Raw genomic sequence first — 19625 nt, forward strand, 5'->3', positions numbered from 1 at the left:
GTTTTAAAAATATGGAACTGTGTTTTAAGTTTGCTTGTGTTTTTTATTGTGGTTTTGTGTATTGGTTATGGCTTAGTTGTAAGAAAATAAATCATGTGAAATTGTTCCTTATTGTAGAATTGAAATTGACTTGAATGCAATAGATATGTTAAACATCAGTTTTTGCCAGTGTTATTTTCAAGTTGGCTAATATGATAATGTTGAATGTTATCAATTTTTGCAATGTAGTGGTATGAAGTTGCCATAAAAAACAGCATCTAATTGAACATAAATTATTATAATAACTGATATGCAAGTTTCAATTTTAACTTGGCTAACATGGTGATATTGAATATTATCACAGTCTTCAACGTGTACATATCAAGTTGCAATTAAAACACCTAATTTAAGATAAATGGTTATAGTAACATGGTGATACTAGCACTGATAGTTATAACAATCATCAGCATTGAGAAGTATGTAGTATCATCATTATACAAAATATTAAAACCATTCAAAATACAACTAACTATTGAAATCCAAACTTGAACATTCTATATCAGTTTTACTATTTCTGACTTGTACATAAACTAATCCCAAAATACAATCATCAAGATGAACCCAAGTTTAACATAGTTAAATACAACAAAACAGAAAGCTTCTCATCACTTCTTCCTTGGAGGTATGAAGCCTGGCGTAGGGACAAATCTCATGACCCCTGCCAATGTTGCTGCTGTCCCAGAACTTGCTCCTTGCATTGGATCCATATTTGCAGCAGTTGAGTGTTGAGATCTTCTCTTTGGGGGCAACTTGTTTGGCCTTGTAGGTTGAATTGGAACAAGTGGAGCAACCTGCAAGATAACGAGTCAGTTCTACTAAAGAAATGTATAAGGAATAATTATTGTTTATTGCTTTAAAGTGAGTTGGAAAGTCATACCACTTCATTAATCAATGGTTGTGAATAACTGGGTTGTGTGATTTCAACCTCTAAAGCTGCAGTATCATTATTAGCATTGTTATCAGCATCATTTCCAATATCATTAGCAACATGTCCATCATTGCTAGCAGTATTCCCATTATGCCCATCAGCACCAACATCGACAGCATCACCAGTATTTGCAACAGCAGCAACTTCACTAGAATTTGCAACAGCAGCAGCTGAAGCTGCTACAGTAGCTTCAGCAATGGCTTCATCGTCAGCCTTTCTATGACTGCAACTTCTTTTAGTATGGCCTTTTGTCCCACAATAGGTACAAGTGAACTGCTTGTACTTTCTATTCAACTTAGTTGCACTTTTTTGTTTTCTACTTCCTGAAGGTTTCTCATCAGCATCTTTTCTTCTTTTCTTTGTCAAAGTTTTTGGCTTTCTCTTTACTTTAGGAGCCAGAGGCTTAAGGTATACAGATTTTTCCCATAATGCTTCTCCTGGAATTGGATTCAATGAGTGCAAGTATGTAGCCTTATAAGAATCCATAGTCAACCATTTGTGACAAAAGTCTTCCGGATCTTTATTTACCCGTGATAGTGCAGCACATGCGTGAACACATGGCATACCTACAATTTATATGACTCCTTATTACACAATAAGCTCAAAAACATAAATAAACTCATATATTAATCAATGAAAAAAATCTCATATGAAAAAAAAATACTCCTAATGTACTTTTTATGTATTCCTAATATAAATTATTACCAACGTAAACAAATCGATATATATTAATCACATTTATGGAAGTAACAGTCGGCTCAACAACTAAAACAAATCTATATATATTAATCAAATTTATACAATGACATAAACAAATACATATATTAGCAACAATTTGTCTAAGTAGTTAAAGTTAGTGAAAGATGCACCTGTTATTTTCCAAAATCTGCAGGTACATATGCTCTTTCCCAAATCAACAGCCATGTTAGTCGGCCACCCATGAATTTCAAATCTTTCATAGTATTCATCTCCACTCCAAATAGGAAGCCACTTTCCAGATTCTTTTCTAATCTTTTGTAGTTTGCTATGCTGAACTGGGGGTAATTTACCTATGTAATTGACTAATTTCACTTTGTTCTTTGCAATTGATCTCATTGCAAACATCCTAACCTCCTCCAAAAGTGTTATAATTGGTTTTGCCCGATACTCTTAATCCTAGAGTTAAAAACCTCACATGCATTATTTGTGATGTTATCTATTTTTGGGTCATGCCTAAAAAATGCCGTGGTCCATGATTTCTTAGGCCATTTGTCCAAGTAAGCCCAAGCTTCTTCACTTCGATTCCGAATCCTTTCCAGTTTCTGTTGAAAGCCATGCCTTGTAGTTTCTCTAGCACACTCCCATAAAAGACCCCTAAGTTCCGACTCCTTCCATTTCTTATTAAAGTTTCGCCATAAGTGCCAGACACAGAACCTGTGGTGGGCCATTGGCATAACCTCCCGTACTGCTGGTATAAGCCCCTGCAGCGCTCAATTTTTTAATATCGTGCTTCAAACAGACCCCTCAAAATATATTAATGTACTCAATAAGACCCCTCAAATATTTTAATAAACTCAATTAAACCTTTCAACAAGTTTGAAAAATTACATAAAATGAAATTGTTTTACCTTCTGCATGTCTGACATTATGCACCATCCATGATTTGGTTCACCAACATCTTCAACCAATAGCTCTAAAAACCACCTCCAGTTCTCTTTGTTCTCTATCTCCACTATGGCCCAAGCAATGATGTAGACATGGTTGTTAGCATCCTGGCCAACTGCAGAGAGAATTTGTCCTCCAAACTGTGTCTTCAAGAATGCTCCATCTAGGCCAATTAATGGTCGACACCCAGCCTTGAATCCCTTCTTGCATCCGTCAAGGCAAACATATATTTTTTCAAAAATAGGATCTGAATCCAGTTGAGGACTAACACCGATCTTAATGGTGGATCCAGGATTACTCTTAAGAAGGGTCTCCGCATAGTCCCTCAACCTTAAATACTGTGCAGCCGCATCACCATATACAACATTCCGTGCATCTGTAAGGGCTCTAGTCAATGATGATTTGTTCAAATCCAAGTCACATCTTCTCTTGAAATATGTTGCTGCCTCTCCATGCTTCAGGTTTGGATACTTCCTAAGCTTCTTTACTAATTTTCCTGCAAGCCATTTTCTATTTGCAGCTCTGTTTTTGCTCTTTCTGGGACATATATGATCATTATAAAATGTCTTCATCTGCCAACATGTCTCCTCACGATCTTTGCTTGCATAAGCCACCCACTTACATCCTTGTTTTTTCCACTTACAGATTGCTCTTGCTCTATAGCTCTCATTCCTTCTCCATTTGATCTGCCTCCCCTCTTGTATAGTGAATTCTCTAACCGCTTCAATGAAGTCTTGTTTAGTGTTGAACTTCATTCCTACTTGAAGGTTGCACTCTCCGAATCTAGCTCCCTCATTGAATTGTGGGAACACATCATCACTATCATCTGCTGTGTCCTCATCTTCGCTGTTTGGGGGAGTTTTCATCTCTTCAGAATGCCAGGAGTCATTTCCATCTGAATCAGCAAAATATGGATCATAGGCATTATATTCTCCACCTTGGGCAGCAGCTTTATTGCCTAACACATCTACCAAGTCAACCTCCTCATCAGAGTTCACCATTAGGATATCTTCTTCCAATAGCATTTTTCGTTTTTCCTTACTCCAAGCAGATCCAGGTGCATGTTTCAACTTATGATTCTTCTTCGTCACTTCAAATCCTCCACTGTCAGTCTCAGTTTCAGTTGAGCTATCAATAGGCCCTGCCTTATAAAGAGAGTCTTCAGCACTCTCGTCTGAATCACTGCTACTACTGCTGTCGTCCTCATTGCTATGTTCATTTTGTTGAACTTTAGGTGTTGATCTACTAGCTGATCTGGTCACAGGGGGAGTGAATTTCACAGTGGTTGCTTTGGCAGTTTTTGGCTTGTTATTATTTGGTGTGACTTTTTTAGTTGCGGGCTTAAATGACTGAAACTTTGGTTGGGTTTGATTGACAGTGGTGGGTTTACATAAGTTGGGCTTGGAGATAGTGGGCTTCATAGTGGTGGGCTTAGATTGGTTGGGCTTGGATGTAGAGGGGGCAGCAGTGGTGTACTTAGATGAGTTAGGCTTAGATGTAGTGGCCTTGGCAGTGGTAAGCTTGGATGAGTTGGGCTTCGATGTAGTTGGTTTAGCTTCATTCGTGGTTGTTGACTTTGTTGGGACATTAGCTGATGCATTGGGTGGGGGTTTGGTAACTGAAGTAGTCTCAACATTTGATTTTGTGGCTGCATTAGAACTGGAATTGTGGGTGTTAAATCAATAGTAGATTGTTTGGTGGTGGTGTGGGGGGTGCTTGTATTTGGGTTTGGGGTGGGAATGGACATGGGGTTGGGAGAAATCTCACACAAGTCTGGACACTCCTCTTCATCATCAAATTTTGGTTGGGATACTCCATGTTCAAAGTAAACATGTACAATTCCTTGGTTATTCTTCGCATGAAAACACATCTCCAACAACTCAGAATCATGTGAAAGAGCTCTTAACCCAGTCTTCAGAGGTCTTCCAGGAGCCAGCCACCAACATTCCACAATGTTATCATATCCTAACACTTTGTAGTAGTCCCTGATTGAAAACACATCCATTGTGTCCTCATCTAATCCAACCAACTCATCAATGTTGTCGCTAACATATGCTACATTACCATCCTCCTTGGTAACAAACCTACCTCCATGGTGAAATACTATGGTTATATGATCATCCATCTGCAAAGAAATCTCAAACAAATTCAGACTAATTTTTATGCATACGACATTCATAGGAAACCGTCCTAAAAGTACCACTGTCAAATCTTTCCATTACAACATTAATTCTAGACCCACAAACAACCAATATGTCACTCATAAACAAAACTAACTTTGTAGCAAACTAAAAAAATAAACAGCATCAAACCCTAAGTCCTACATTGCATGTCCACATTAACCACAATAGTTTATTAACAAAATACAGAAAAAATCAGCAAACAAAGTTAAAGAAGTAGAAGATAGCGCATTGGTAGCAATGGGTTTTGTAACTAACCTCTGTATGAACTTGTACTTCTGGTTTCTTCACTCTTGCCTAAACCCCCAAGTTTGCATAGATTTTCAGAATTGCTAGAAGGAACTCCTTTAGATTTCACAGCAACGCATCAAGAAAAACGAGAAAGAGGAAGAAGAAAAGAAGAAGGAGAAGAAGAAGAAGAAGAAGAAGAAGAAGAATATGATCGTCGTACTGAGAAGTGGGAGAATTTTAACCACCAAAACAAGTGAAACGACGTAGTTTTAATAGGCTTTGGGCGTGAAGTCATACGCCGTCGTTTTGGTATAGTCCACCGTGTCATGACACTGTGCCACATCAGCTTTCCGGTGACGGAGATGACAGCAGGGGCAAGCCGGAGCCACAATTACAAAATTGGGGGTTCTAATCGAGGCTAATGAAATTGTAGGGATCATTTTGAGTCTCAAGCCAAATTTCAGGAGCCAAATTGAGATTTAACTCTCATTTTGTAATTTAAGTTTTTGAAATATTATATTCTTGATATTTTTTTAAGGAAAAATATTTCAAATATAAATTCACCTGTAGCCACTACACTCCTAGTATTTATTTATTTATAAAGGTGAGGTCCTATCATGGCACAGTTAAACAGAGGCAAAATAAAAGTTTCATAGTCACCACTCACTTCTTCCCCAACTTACACTTTAACAAATAATTTCACGGTTAAAAGGAAGACTATAGAAACAGGTAGAGAAGAGAGAATGAAGAGAAAGGTTCTGTTGGTGAGTTGTGTTGTTGGATTCTTGGGTCTATTGTCAGCTGCAACTAGCTTTGGTGCAGAAGCGACAAGGATTAAGGTAACTTTGTCTGTAGTGTTCTATTTGGTTCAATTCCTTGCTGGCACATGAGAAAAAAGAAAAAAGAATCGAACTTTAGATTAGTTTTGTTGCTTAATAGGTGTTTGTGTATTATGCAAGATTTTTAAATTTGGTATCTTTTGAGCATTATTATATACTTTCCTTTTTCAGCCGTCTAATTGAGAAGTTAACAACTTTCACATTTCTTCTCTTGGCTTATTACACTGTTCATCAAGAAGATTTTGCTTTCTCTATGGTGCTGTCACTAATCTTGTTTTCTATGGTAACTTAATTGGATAATCCTTTTCTATTTTGTTAATTTTGGATGGATAACATTGTATCTGAAAAAAAGAAAGATGGTAAGATTTTGCCATCAATCTTCTGTAAGGAGACAAAAAAAAAGGAGTGATATGATGTTCAAATAAAACTTACTGGTGATAGTTTTCATTAAGCAATTTACTTTTGCTTCTTTTGTTAAGGAACTTTTGGCAGATTTAGTATCTTTTGTTTCTTATTTATGATGTTGACTTTGCAATTTCTAGCTTTGACTATTGTTTGGAAGTTCGGATGTATGTGTAACATACTAACATTGAAAATATTGAAAGCTCCTATATATCAATTATCATAACTATTACTTTGTAATATGTGCAGCGTTCTCAAGTTCAATTTATAACCCCAAATCAATGCATATATCCTCGAACTCCAGCTCTACCTCTTGGTTTAACTGCAGCTCTGGCTCTCATGGTATCTCAGATTGTCATAAACGTCGCAGCCGGCTGCATTTGTTGCCGGAAATTCCCTCAAATCCCTGATTCCAGTTGGAAGGTTGCTATGATCAGCTTCTCTTTATCTTGGTAACTATGCTGGTATCCTGATTAGGCCTAAATTGTTTTTATTTGAGAACATTGTTTCTGTGGTGTTTGATTAGGTTACTTCTGATATATATAATTATAAGAAACTTGTATGTAATTTAAGTATTGAGTTCAACCATGTTGGTGATTCAATGCATGAGCACCGAGGTCAATGATTGTTGTGATTAAAACACTCTTTTCAAACAGGTTCACATTTGTCATTGCGTTTCTTCTGTTGCTAACTGCTGCGGCGCTGAATGATCAACACGGCGAAGAGAGCATATACTTTGGCAACTACTACTGCTACATTGTGAAGCCTAGGGTGTTTGCAGGGTGTGCAATTTTATCCCTTGCAAGTGTTGCCTTTGGTATTGTCTATTATATTACCTTAGCTGAGGGAAAAAATGGTAACAACTCTTGTGATTCCTTGGATCCAAATCATGGGGGCATAGCCATGGGACAACCTCAGATACCACCAACTCAAGTTAGCCATGACCCAGTGTTTGTACATGAAGACACATACATCAGAAGACAGTTCACATGATAATCAGCACTAGTCCCTATTTCTTTTATAGTTAGAAAAAAAGGTCTATAATTCTATTGTTGTGTCTAGCAGTTGGAATAGGACATAAATATAGAGATAGTATAAAAAATACATCATTTATGTTTTGAGATATGTACATCATCTAGTTTTCCAAGGTAAGCCAAGCTTTATTCATATTCATAGAAATAGTATTTGTTAAGAGTTTTGTTTTTATGTAATAACTAATTAACTATGTACATGTATCTGTCTCAAGAATGTTTTGTGAGGGAGTTATGTTGGTTCTGACATACAATACAGAATAAAGATGTTGCCTCCGTTTTCATTTCAATTCATACTGTTATTATTACCAAAATCAATCCTTGGCCATTTGTTTATTGTTGATGTACTTATTGTTATTCAATTGGTTGTAATATTTTAACCACTGCACCAAATTCAAAATCATCTTATAGTATAAAAATTTCTAAATTGCACCATTCCATAAATCAACTCCTTTTTTGTGACATCCTGAATATAAGATAAGAATGTAATAACTCAATTAGTCAGTTTCTGCCATATCATTCTATTTCATGTTAGTATTGTATCAAAATGATAAAATAAAAATAAAATTACTGAATAATGGCATTAACCATAGTACCAACTTTGAAATGGTTGGAACATCAAAGATTCTCGACATTGAGCTAAGGAGATTCGAGTAAATACAAGACTTGATTGTCTGACTTCCTTGCATGGATACATGGATCTAATACCCCGTTGTTTCTTACCTTCTTTTCCTTTATTGTGATATCAAACTAGATTTGATACTGCCTACTTTTGAAGCAACAATTTATTTGCCTTTCTTGGAAAACTAGTCTAGATGTGTGGAATAATGCAGCCTAAGCATTCTTCTAAATGGAATTTGCACCCATTCTAAGCTATTGATTATTGGAATAATTACTTTCTTACCATGTGGATTATACCTGAAATATATGTATAAGAATTGAGAATTAAGTTACTTAGTTGGGTACCTGTCCGGCAAGGACGTTGCTCTGTTCATGAATAAAACATATAGGCTACATCATAGCAACAAGAAGATACAAGTTTAATCATGATTAGGAGCAATGTAAAGAAAAATAAAAAACTTTTGAATTTTATTTGACTAAAATTATAAACAAAATTATGTAATGTCGCTGAATGTGGGTTTGATCCATCAATATTGTTAATGGAGAGTATGATGTGACTTTCAATTGTGTAATTTTTAACTAAAAATATAAATGTTCACTTTTATACACTGTAATTAATTATGTTTATCATATAAATAAAGTAATTAATTTCACACTACATACAAAATATCCAAACTTTTTGGAAAAGTATAGGTAAACAATGAGAATACTAAATAACGTGAACAATGAATATGTCGAATGAGGTGAATTATATGATAAAGATATAAGTTTACAGATCTTTCTTTGTATGGAATGAAAGAGAAATTGAAAAATGTAGGACACACATTTTGAACAATAATAAAATAATAAAAATAACTATAAAAATAATTTATATCTTCTCTCTATACAACTTTAATCTATATAGTAGAGTGTCCCGTCAAATGATCAATTCAATAGGTATCTCTAGGTGAATATCTATGCCATTTGAGTTGTAACTCGTTGACTCTAAATATATTAACTTTTTTTTTCCAAAGATAGTAGGTTATATTTCATTAATTATTGAAAAATGAAATACAAAGATGTCCAAAAGCAGGACAGCATAATGAAAGGTGGGGATTTCCCAAAAACACTACACTGAAGGTATTCATCCAACGGTGCAAGGTCGAAAAACGAAAAAAATCTTAAAGAAGAAAGAATGATAAATCAAATTGAATGCAACTAAGAGCTTGCCTCATGGAGATGACGACCTAAACTGGGAGTTCTTTGGATTTCACGAGCAACTTGACAGAGCTTGCTAGAATGGCAGACGACATTGAAGTAGAACCTTCAAAAATCAACTGGTTGCGAGCTTTCCAGCAGTTCCAGCAAATGATGGCAAGCAATTGAGGATTACGGTCATCATTCTTCAACAGGTTAAGCATCTCTGTTGATGCAATCCACCATGTCCAAAAGTCGTTAGGACTCTGAGGGGGAAGACAGTCACGAAGATAACTCTGAGACCATACATCTTTAATTCTAGAGCAATCGATCAAACAATGAGTGACTGTTTCGGTGGCTTCATGACAGCAGGGGCATATTGGTGATATAGATGGGATGCGGTGATGAATCTGAGCAAGCACCGGGAGCCGGCCATGGAGAGCTTTCCAGATAAATAGCTTAATTTTGTGAGGCAAGTTCAACTTCCATAGATCAATCCACGGCTTTTTCTGTTGCATATAATTAGGGCAAAGCTCCAGAGGCGGATGGTAAAATAAATAGCCAATTCTGTAAACTGAAGCTGTATCATATTGTTTGGATTTGTTCAAATCCCATTGTAATTTATCCCTACTCTGCTGAATTTTAACTGACAAAATCCTGTTTGCAACGTCTTGGGAAAATAATTCTTTAATAAGATTCTGTTTCCAATTCCTATCTTCAGTAATTAGATCTTTAACTCTTGGAACCAACTCAGCAATAGCTTGTCTATTTGGCATGTCAGAAATCATTAAAGGATACGGAGGAGGCAGCCAAGGATCCTCAAAGGTTCGGATATTCTCTCCAGTACCCACAGCCCAATTAAGACCTTTTTCAACAATCTTTCGGCCTTCCAGTATACTCCTCCATCCCCAAGAAGGTAAGACTCCAATTTCTGTCGTTATAGCATTACCATTGCTAAAGTATTTACCTCTTAGGATTTTGGATAATAAGGAAGTAGGCTGTGTTACAAGTCGCCAAAACTGTTTGCCTAAAAGCGCCAGATTTTGGATTCTGAGATCTTTAAATCCAAGGCCTCCTTCTTTTCGTGGGCGAGTCATAGTGTCCCAGCTAATCCAAGCCATCCGCCTTTCAGAACCTTTTTGTCCCCACCAGAATTGAGAAAGTAGAGAGTGAATTTCTGAGATTAAACCATCAAGCAACTTGAAGCAAGACAATGTATAAATAGGAATAGCTTCTCCCACTGCCTTAAGCAATACGTGTCTACCACCTGACGATAGAAGATTGCGCTTCCACCCTTGGATTCTTTTCCGAACCTTTTCTTTGATCATACTAAAAGAAGCCTTTTTCGATTTAGAGACTGTAGAAGGCAAACCAAGGTATTTATCCTGAGCCCCAATATGATTAATATTCATAGAGTTAGCCAGTAGTGTACGAGTAGTGGATGGAGTGTTGTGGCTAAAGAATACAGAAGATTTATTAAGATTTACCCTCTGGTCACTGATGCTTTCATAAGAATTCAATAAATGCAGGATATTTGAACATGCTTCAGGATTAGCCTTACAGAATAAGATGGAATCATCAGCAAAGAGGAGGTGGTTGACCTTGGGACATCGTCTATGTATCTGAAGACCCTGAATTAGTCTGTTTTGTTCTGCCTTGTGTAGCAAGAAGGAGAGACCTTCTGCACAGAAAAGAAAAAGATAGGGAGATAGAGGATCTCCTTGTCGAATACCTCTATTTGGTTTGAAGAAACCATAAGGTTGTCCTTCCACAATAACAGAATAAGAAACAGTTGTCACTAATTCTCGAATCCACATGATCCACCGGGAGTCAAAACCAAACTTCTCCAATATAAACCAAAGAAAGTGCCATTCCACCCTATCATATGCCTTACTCATATCTAATTTTAGCGCCATTTCATTTTCGAGTCCCCTTTTTTTGTTCTTCAAGTAATGCATACACTCGTGAGCAATTAGGATATTATCAGAGATTAATCTGCCTTTAATAAAAGCACTCTGCGTAGGGCTAATTAGTCTATTCATCATACCCTGAAGTCTATGTACAAATACTTTGGAGATAATCTTGTAAAAGACTGAAGATAGGCTTATTGGTCTTACCTGAGTCATATCTTTAGCATCAAAAATCTTGGAAATAAGACAGATCTGAGTGTGATTAAAACCCTTCAAAATTCTGCCCCCTGAAAAGAAGCTCTTAACTGCTCGAAACACATCACCACTAAGTATGTTCCAGAAGCTTTGAAAAAATTTTGCTGTCATACCATCATCTCTTGGAGCACTTTGAGGATGAATGCTAAATGTCGCACGTTTCACTTCCTCCATAGTCACTGGTCTTTGAAGCCTACGGTTCATGTGAGCTGTAACCTTAGGTTCAAAATCAGTAAACAGAGGTTCAGGGTTCTCATGACAACTGGAGGAAAAGATGTCCTTGAAATAAGATTCAGCCACAGAAGCAATACCAGCATTTGAAATAGCCACTTCACCGTCACTGCCAGTTAGTTGCCAAATTCTATTCCTTCGGGTTCGATTTCTAAATTTCTGATGGAAGAAAGTTGTATTCTGATCGCCAGATTTGAGCCATTTGACTCTAGACTTATCTTTCCAATAAGATTCCTCATTTTGCAATGCTTTTTCAAGTTTGTCCTCTATTTCTAAAATGATGTCGCCTCCATGAATTCCTACTAAACGAAGTTCCTCTAATTCAGACTGTAGTAAATCAATCTTCACCTTCGAATTAGATCTATATTCTTGCTGCCATCTGACAATCTTATGTCGACAACGCTTTAGTTTTTGAGCTAGGATATACATGGCTGAACCATCAATCTGTTCGTGCCAAACCTCTCTAACAATCTGCCTTATTTCATCATTGGAACACCATCTTTGTTGGAATTTGAATCGGCGTTTAGATCTCTCAGTTCTCAGGTTAGAGTCTAAGAGAAGAGGGGAGTGATCCGAGCCTGATTCTGACAGTCTAAGAACCGTTGCATTGGGATAGAGTTGCTGCCAATCAACTCCTACCAAGAATTGGTCCAGTCTTTCCTGTATCAACTCATCACCCCTCCGTCTATTCGACCAAGTGAATGGTCTTCCGACCATATCAATATCAATAAGAGAATTATCATCAATAAAACTATTAAAGGTTTCGATAGAAGAAGGAGATTTAGCACCCCCACCTGCTTTCTCCAATTGACTAGAAATGGCATTAAAATCACCCATTAACACAACCTTACCATCAAACTGCTGCGTGACTGAAGTTAATTCAGCAAACTGAGCCATTCTATGTTGATCATTTGAACTGAGATAAACACCTAGAACACCATAGGGATCATTAGATCCAACTGTCAGAACTGATGCCGCAATGAAGAATCTACCATGCTGCAAAATCTGAACAGTGCAACCATCCCTCCATGCCATTGCCAAACCCCCTGATAATCCATCCGGATCCACAATAAACCATTCCTTGAAACCACAAGATCTTAATTTTTTTTCAACTTATCGAGATTGATTTTTTGTTTTACAGATAAAACCAACCTCGGGGGAGTAGGATTTGCAAATCCCTTTAAGATTGTGGATTGTCAGGGGTCTCCCAAACCCCGACAATTCCACGAGAGCAGTTTCATATTTCTTTGGGTGCCACTTGAAGGCTGGCACCCTCCACCGTCATAGCATCAGAGACAATATCATTGAGACAAATTTTTTTAAAATTTTTTTCAGTACCATTACCTCCACTCCTCCGTTTGAAACCTATCACAGACTTTCTGGCAAGTTGTTTCAGGTTTGGCTTTTTGTTCTCCTATTTAAGCTTGGATATGACGTTGTTATTGTGTTGGACATTGTTCATGGTATAGGATATCTCCAAGAGAGCATTAGAAGAAGAATTAGTATCAGTAGCCGTACCTGTATTTTCTGATTCACCCTCATTTTCTTCTCTAGAACCCGAATTAGCAGCAATTTTTTCATTATTCTGTTTTTTCTGATCATCTTGCACACTCATTTTTTAGAAACTATCAAAAATCCAAGCAGGTGGAGATTTTTTCTTCGGTTGAGCTGGAATAGAACCATCCCGAGGTTGGTTAGGATTGAAGGAAGCTCTCTTTTCAGTTAAACGCCTACCGACTTGATCTGCCTTAAGCCATTCACCAACTTTATCTTCCTTGATATTGTTTTGGGTAGAATCATCAATAAAACATTGGCAGTTCTTAGATTCATGCCTCAATTTTGCACAATAAGTACAGAACACACCTATACGTTCATAGCGTACTCCAATTTCCAGCATTTTCTGATTAGGATCAAGCAGTTTCAGTGTATCCCTCATTCTTTTATCACCGTTCAGTTCCACTTTAGCCTTCACTATGCGTGTATCGTTGCCTCTAACTTCAAATAGAGCAACATCTTCAATTTGACCAAGTCTCCCACCCAATTTTCGTCCAACCTCAAGTGTTTTGTATTGTTCAGGCAATCCCCAAAATTGTGCCCATACAAGAAAAGAAGAGATGTGATTATCCTCCATATTTATTGATTGCTTCCATCTGCGAACATGAATAACAAAACTCTTGAATAACCAAGGTGAACCTCTCTCAATTCGAGTCACATCAGAGTCATTCTCAAAGAAAAATTGAAACTGGTTCCTGGATTTTTTGACTACTCTGAATCCTTCTGGTTTATTCCATATTGCATACAGAGCTCCTTCCATGGTACCTACGGAAAAGATCCGATATGAGAAAATTCTTCCAGACAGGCTCCGTGTATAGGCTTGAATTCCTTTGAAAACATCTTCATAAGCTAAAACGATCAAGTCATCCTCCTGATCACCATCAATTATATGAGGGTTCTGTGTCTCTGATTTATTGCTCATGGTGTAGAGAAAAACAGAATTGGTATTTAATGATTTCAGAGAGAAATAAGATATATGGAATGGGTGAATTAGAAAACGAAATGAATTAAAAGAAGAATGAATTGGGAGAGAAAACAAAAATTAGGGAACTAAGTGGAAAAGAAATTAAGAGAAGAAAGTAGAGGAAGATAGAAAAGACTTTGAAGAAGAAAAGACTCTAAATATATTAACTTGATTAGAAAAGTATGTAAAATTTTATTCACTATTATTGTTTCAAAATTAAATTAAAAAAATTTGTATAGTGAATAATTTTTTTTTGTGAACTAGGGGGTCAAGGACCCAAGGAAAGGAAACAGAAACAAACAGCAAGCAAAAATAAAAGACTCAAGACCCCCTTAGCCTAAGGGTCTCGAAACAGTCACACAGAAGAGCATAGTTAATAAAGGGGGGGGGGGGGGCTTTATCAAACAGGTGCAGCCCTATAGGGAGTTCTTGTCCCTTCTTAGCAAGTAGATCCGCCACAGAATTTACTTCACGGAAGGAGTGTAGCCAGGTGATTTTCTGGATTCTAGCTGCCAAGCCACGAATGTCCTGGACTAGAGGAGCACAGGGGTGAGTGGGGCAGCATCCGCGGTTGATGAAGTTAATGGCCTCAACGGAATCAGATTCAACAACAAGACACTGGTAGCCCTTAGTAGTAGCAATACTCAGCCCATGGATAACTGCCCATAATTCTGCGTGCATGATCGAACAGTTCCCCAAGTTGCAGGAGAATCCTTGTAGAAATCTCCCATCTGAATCTCTAAAAACACCGCCACAGGCATTCCTTGTGTGACCAAACCAGGACCCGTCAACGTTAACTTTAACACACCCCTCCTTCGGGCAAGACTATCTAATGAGAGATTCACCAGCAGCTTGGAAATTCTGCGGCTTTAAACTGCTTCTGGTAAGGCTGAGGAACTCCTCCGATCGCGCTTTAATCTGGTTAACGGCCGTGGTGACATGGGCCGATTCTCCATTGAAGACAAGTTTATTCTGGAGGTACCATATGGACGACAACGCAACACCAAAAAGGCAGTTCCAGTTTTTATTGGTTGTCAGGTTTTGGTATAGCCACTCATTGAGCTCGGTATTGAAAAAGGAGCTCCTCCCGTTAGGGGGAATAAGTCTATTCCAGATGCTCATAGCATAGGGGCAGTCCCTAAGTACATGTATGGTTGATTCTTCATGGCTTCGGCATCTTAGGCAGGTGTCATCATTAGTCAGGTGCCTTCGTCTTCTCTCTGAGTTCGTAAGAATAGCATTATGGGTTACCAGCCAAAGAAAGGTTCTGATGCGCTCCGGCCCCTGCCAATTCTACACCAATCGGAAGTTCTTGTTTGGGGCATGTTGGTTCTCCATGTTCAACTGGTAGACTGACTTTGTGCTGAATGATCCATCCGAGGAGGGTCCCCAGGCCAGGTGGTCCGCTTCCTTCCAAGGGGAGGGGGGAGAGATAGCCACGATTTTCTTAATGATCTCCTTTGGCAGCATCCTTTGTAGCTTCCCCACGTCCCAAAGCCCTGAAACATCAAGAAAGTCTATCAACATCTCAGATAAGTTAATACCATTGCTTACCTGAATTGCGGAATCTCTTAGCCGGCCTACTCCGGGGACCCAGTAATGGTCCCAAAAGCATATCTGGGAACCATCGCCAACTCTCCAGATACAGTTGCTTTCCACGTTGTCCCAAGAGGCACAAATGCCCTTCTATAGATTTGAGTTATTTCTCCTTTTAGCCACTTTAGGAATAGTGTCGTTTCCACAGCCATATTTAGAACGAAGGATTCTGGCCCAAAGATCATCCTTTCTAGCTATAAGCCCCCAACCAGCCTTCATCATAAAGGCTTGATTCATTTGTCCTGCATCTCTAATGCCCAGTCCACCAGATTGCTTTGGCTCACATATCTTCTTCCAGTTAAGAAGATGAACCTTTTTATTTTGGTCTGTATCGCCCCAAATAAAATTCATGCAAATGCGATCAATAGAATTACAAGTAGCAGTAGGTAATAAGGCAGAATGCATATTATATAAAGGCATAGAAGAAAGGACGGATTTCACCAGAGTTGTTCTTCCGGCCAAGGAGAGAGATGAGGCTTTCCAAGAGTTTAGTCTGACATGGAGTTTGTTGATGATACCCTCAAAGGTGTGCTTTGTTACTTTTGAATGGAGAATAGGGACACCTAAGTACTTTCCCAAATCATCTGTTATGGTAAATTGCATGACATTACTAATCTCTGTTCTCACATTGTGACCCACGTTTCTGGAGAAAAAAACTCTAGTTTTATCTTTGCTAACTTTTTGACCAGAGCTTTTGCAGAAAGCTTCAAGACACTTATTAATAATATTGGCTTGGTCAACGTTGGCTTCTGCAAAGAAGATGATATCGTCCGCAAAGCACAAGTGGGAGATAGGCGGTCCATCCTTCTTTAGACGAATAGGCTTCCAAAAATCATGTTCCACTGCTGCATTAATAAGTTGTGACAGTTTTTCAATGCAGAGTACAAAAATATACGGGGAGATGGGGTCTCCTTGTCTTATACCTCTGGTGGGAGAGAACTCTTCCAGCTCTTCCCCATTCCAAAGCACTCTCATTCTGGCAGTGGAGATACAGGAGAGGGTTAGGTTAATGAAATTCTGGGGAAAACCAATGTCCATGAGTGTTTCCTTTATAAAGTTCCAATTGAGCCTGTCGTAAGCTTTCTCCAGGTCAATCTTGATGGCCATCCAACCTTTTTTACCTTTTTTATTTCTCATGGAGTGAATGACTTCTTGTGTGATGATGATGTTATCAGAACTCTGCCTACCGGGAACAAAACTGCACTGGTTAGGCATAACCAAATTATTCATGACACTTCTCAACCTATTGGCCAGGATTTTAGTAATCACCTTATATGAAACATTGCACAGGCTGATGGGTCTCAATTGCTTAAGATGTTCCACAGGTTCTATTTTTGGGATAAGAGTGATAAGCGTCTCGTTTACCTCTTTTACCTTGTCCGGATTCTGGAAAATATTTTTAGTCAGATTGCATACGTCGCTGCCTATTTTGTTCCACTGACTTTGGTAAAAGATAGCTTGAAGACCATCTCTGCCAGGAGCCTTCCAACTCCCAATGCTGAACATTGCATCCTTGATTTCCTTATCGGACACATTCCTGCCTATACTGTTGAAGTCAGAGATGCTCATAGCAGGAAACATGTTCACCAGGATAAAGGGAATATGGGTTTCGTTATCTTTATAAAGATTTGAGAAGAAGGAGGTGGCCATATATTCAAGAGTAGCCTTGTCAGTTATCCAATCACCGGTATCATTCTGGAGGGAAGCAATTTTATTTTTTCGCCTTTTAACCATAGTAGAACCATGGAAAAATTTGGTGTTGCGGTCCCCGAAATTTATCCACTTACTTCTGGCTTTTTGGAACCAAAGCAGTTCTTCCTGAAGGAGAATTTGCTCATACTCCACCCACAGCTCTTTTTGAAGATTATCAAGGAAATAATTATGAGAGTATCCGAGACTAGAAGTAATTCCTTGGAGTCTTCTAAGAATTCTGTGCTTTCGTCTAAAGATATCCCCAAAGACTGAATTATTCCACTCTTTAATCCTCTCTTTGAAGTTAAGAACGCCCTCTGCCCAGGAGCCCTGGACATTCCAAGAAGCATCAATCGCATTCCTAAAGTCAGGGTGAGTAATCCAAGCAGCAAGAAAACGAAACGGCCTCCTTCCTCTATTTTGCATGCTAACAGGAGACAATTGCAGGCAAATAGGAGAATGGTCTGATTTCAACATCGGCATATGTTTAACGAGGGCCTCTGGAAAGGCAATTTGCCAATCCAGATTACTCAAACCCCTGTCCAACCTCTCAGCAAGATTGCCCCTCTTCCAAGTATACGCCCATCCTGCAAAGCCCAAATCAACCAAGCCACAGGTCGAGACACACTCCTGAAACTCCTTACATGCACCAAGGCCATTGCTCAGTGCCCCTCCACTCTTTTCATGGTTGTTTAACATAGCATTGAAGTCACCCAACAGGCACCAGGGGAGGTTGATATTAGCAGCATAAGATTTAACGGCTTGCCACAACGTTCTTCTTGTCACACGCTGGGGGCTTCCATAAACAGCAGTAATGAGCCATGGCATGGAATTGTTACCTGAGACTTTAAGGTGCACATACTGCTTGTCGTGCTCAATCACATCCACACTCCAGACAGAAGAATCCCAGAGACACCATATACCTCCAGCATGACCCACTGCATCCACCACAAACGATTTATCAAAACCTATCTTGTCTCTAATCTGGTTACCTCGAACACCACTCACATGAGTTTCTAAGAGGAAGAACATATTGGCACCATATTCATGCCTCAGATCACGGATAAGAGAAGGGAAGGCTTTGCTACCTACTCCCCTGCAGTTCCAACTAATAATGTTCATCATTATAACCTTATGGATGAAAAACCAAAAATGGCTGGGTTCACCTTCGGTTACGGGACCCTAACAGCGGACCTCCTTGGTCCTGCGGGGATGAGGCTTCCAGTTTTCCACTACCACCCGCATCGGCCATAGCCACGTCGAGTAATTTCAAGTGATTACCCCTGTATTCTGAACTACCCATACACGAATTCGGAGGTTGCTGCTGTTTTTCATGATTGAAGATCAAATTCTCTCTTACTGTATGCCCTTCCAGGGTAGTTTGATTGCCTTTCGAAAATTTGAAAGCTTCCCATCTGTCCTGCACCATCCTTCTCATGTGTTCCGAAACAACCATCTCCATACCTTCAAGCTCGGCGCTTTTTTCCTTCCCCTTTGCTGATTTGGTTGCGCCTTCCTGCCCTTTAGGGTTCGTGGTGGAGATCTCCGGAGTTCGAGCTTTGTTTTTCCCATTTGGTTCTTTCCTACCCGGTTCTATCATTGGTTTTTGGGGGGGAACTGATTTCTTATGGGTTTGCGGGTTCTTACCAGCTCCCGGTTTGATGACCCTTCTCTGCACTTGGGTTGTCTCGGTTTCACTTTGGGCTTGGGTAAATTGTTGCCCAGTCTTCCCTATTATGTCCTGGCCCACTACCGCCTCATTCTCGCTGCCTTGGATCAATCCCGGATTATCTTCTTGCAAGATATCAAATCTGGATCCCAAATTGGTAATACTCCCTTTATGAGAGATTCCTTCGTCAGTGTTATGGAAATTAGTCATATCTCGGTTGGCGTGGGATTGTTTCTGTCCAAATTGGGATTTCTTTCTATTATTAAATTTTTTCACCAACATCCACGGCCCAAAATCAGGGTTGGGCTTCCCGTTGCTAGGATCGCGGTGATTCTGCTGCTCAGTGAGCCTTCCATTTTCGTCAGCCGCATTGGTAGTTGGGGCCCTGCCTTGCGGAGTGTCGGCTGTACGGATGTCCTCCGTCTGGATGTCGTTGCTAGCACCGTCTTCCATGCATTGCTCTGACCTATGACCATACTTACCACATGTGAAGCAAATTTGGTACAGTCCTTCATATTCCAGGTTCAGCTCACAACCAAGAACGGATATACGTGGCACTAGTTGTTTTGCCAGGTCGATCTCAACACATATCCGGGCGAACTTCCCCCTCGAGTGGATTGAGGTAGTACGATCGATCTTGAGCATATGTCCGATGGCAGAGCC

General features: G+C 39.1%; 3 protein-coding genes across 3 annotated transcripts; 1 reads left to right on the forward strand and 2 right to left on the reverse strand.

Moving 5' to 3' along the window:
* The first annotated feature begins 5626 nt into the window (after positions 1 to 5626).
* LOC130970231 (uncharacterized) lies at positions 5627 to 7584 on the forward strand. The gene is made up of 3 exons (XM_057896242.1): positions 5627 to 5861; positions 6513 to 6715; positions 6920 to 7584. The coding sequence occupies exons 1-3, from the start codon at positions 5766 to 5768 to the stop codon at positions 7254 to 7256; spliced, it is 636 nt and encodes a 211-aa protein (XP_057752225.1). The 5' UTR covers positions 5627 to 5765; the 3' UTR covers positions 7257 to 7584.
* Positions 7585 to 13105: 5521 nt separating this feature from the next.
* LOC130965454 (uncharacterized) lies at positions 13106 to 13963 on the reverse strand. The gene has a single exon (XM_057890214.1). The coding sequence runs from the start codon at positions 13961 to 13963 to the stop codon at positions 13106 to 13108; it is 858 nt and encodes a 285-aa protein (XP_057746197.1).
* Positions 13964 to 14326: 363 nt separating this feature from the next.
* LOC130965455 (uncharacterized) lies at positions 14327 to 14686 on the reverse strand. Its single transcript, XM_057890215.1, has one exon. The coding sequence runs from the start codon at positions 14684 to 14686 to the stop codon at positions 14327 to 14329; it is 360 nt and encodes a 119-aa protein (XP_057746198.1).
* Positions 14687 to 19625: the final 4939 nt, after the last annotated feature.

This window comes from Arachis stenosperma, chromosome 3 (assembly GCF_014773155.1).
Source record: "Arachis stenosperma cultivar V10309 chromosome 3, arast.V10309.gnm1.PFL2, whole genome shotgun sequence".
NCBI classification, from domain to species: Eukaryota; Viridiplantae; Streptophyta; class Magnoliopsida; order Fabales; family Fabaceae; genus Arachis; species Arachis stenosperma.